The sequence below is a fragment of the Frankliniella occidentalis genome, unplaced genomic scaffold (assembly GCF_000697945.3).
Source record: "Frankliniella occidentalis isolate FOCC.00 unplaced genomic scaffold, Focc_3.1 Scaffold156, whole genome shotgun sequence".
NCBI classification, from domain to species: domain Eukaryota; kingdom Metazoa; phylum Arthropoda; class Insecta; order Thysanoptera; family Thripidae; genus Frankliniella; species Frankliniella occidentalis.
The window spans coordinates 23305-24736 of record NW_026267282.1 but is presented as its reverse complement, the minus strand read 5'-3'; the positions used below and the strand labels follow the sequence as shown (position 1 = coordinate 24736).

General features: G+C 65.3%; 1 protein-coding gene across 1 annotated transcript in view; it reads right to left on the bottom strand.

The window, feature by feature from the left end:
• LOC113201816 (tubulin glycylase 3A-like) overlaps positions 1 to 1432 on the bottom strand; it is a 4820-nt gene that overhangs the window by 452 nt on the left and 2936 nt on the right. Inside the window, exons 4-8 of the mRNA XM_052271272.1 lie at positions 1167 to 1380; positions 977 to 1067; positions 712 to 879; positions 381 to 634; positions 4 to 305 (exon numbers count right to left, since the gene is read on the bottom strand). Of these exons, the coding sequence (XP_052127232.1) occupies positions 4 to 305; positions 381 to 634; positions 712 to 879; positions 977 to 1067; positions 1167 to 1380 (1029 nt within the window). The remainder of the gene's footprint in view (positions 1 to 3; positions 306 to 380; positions 635 to 711; positions 880 to 976; positions 1068 to 1166; positions 1381 to 1432) is intronic.

Here is a 1432-nt window from a genome sequence, read left to right as displayed (position 1 = left end):
GGCGGGGGCGGGGGAACGGGCCGCGGGGCTCGTGAGCCTGGACTCGAGCAGCTCGGAACGTCGGCAGCGCGCGGGCTGACCGCCGGCGCTGGACGCGGACGCGCCAGACGGGTCAGCCTCCACGTCGGACTGGGACGCCGTCTTGCGACGCCGTGGCCCTGAGGAGCCCCCCGCCGACGGGATCTTGCGGCCGCGCACCGACAGCGACATGCCGAGGTAGGGTGGCGGCGGCGGGATCTGCTGGCGGTACACGAGCTCGAACATACCGGTGTCCGCGTTGCGATCCGCGCGCCTGTCGATGACCACTGCCAACAACGAGCTCCCCGTCAGCCTCGCCGACCTGCTCCTCCCGCCTCGGCTCTGACTGGCGAACCACTCACCCTTGATGACGTCCTCGAGGCACTGTGCGCACATGCGCGCCGTGACGCTGGTAGACGGCGCCATGCACGGGCACGAGTTGATCTCGATGAGCCACGGCACGAAGTCCTCGGTGAGCATGAAGTCGGCGCCGAACAACTCGAAGCAGTCGCCGCGCCGGTCCAGATGCTCCTGCGAGGCGAGCAGGGTGCCGACGATGCCCTGCCGCATGCCCGGGTAGATGAGCGAGTCCCAGAGGTCGGCGCGGCCCTTCGACCTGACGGACAGAGACACGCCTACTGTTACGGGCTCGGTAAACACCAGGGCGGGCGCGACGGGCGCGGGGTCGCCTACCGAAGGTACGTCTGGAAGGTGTAACAGTCCCACATGTTCTCATCGGGCAGGGCGGGGTCCCTTTTGCCGTTGGTGTACTTGGCCTGCACCGCGTTGTTGCAAAGGTGCACAGACTCGTGCATGTTGTGGAGGCTGAAGGACTGCGAGCAGAAGCGGAGGTAGCTCTCTCTGTGACAAAACATGAGCAGTTAGGAAGGTAAGGTTGCAACTCGTTGAGGCAACGCCTCGGGCAACGCCATAGAGCGCACGCGCGACCGGGAGTCACCTGTACATCCAGATAGTCATCGGGTAGACGCTGGTCACCAGGAACCACTGCCGGATGTCAAACTTGGTGTTGCATATGAGCAACGGTCGCTCTGCATGTGATTGTAGGGCAGTTAGTGGAAGGCAGGAGGGAAGGGGGGCGTGGCATGGGAGGGGCGAATACGCAACCTGGTACTGCAAAACATACTCACCGATGTACTTCTGCGCCACGTAGCGCGCGTCCCGCAGGTGGGTGGACGACACCTGCGAGGTGAGCAGGTCGAGGCGGTTGACGAGGTGGATGCCGCGCCCGCGCGACTTGGCGCCGGGTTTCATGATCCACATGTTGAGCCGACCGTCGAGTTGCAGCTGCGGCCAGAGGGGTGCGATCCGCTCCAGGATCCAGCAGCTCTCCGCGTACAGCGCCTGCCGGTGGAGACAAACGCCGTTAGTTTCGCGGTACCCACCTACCCCCCCC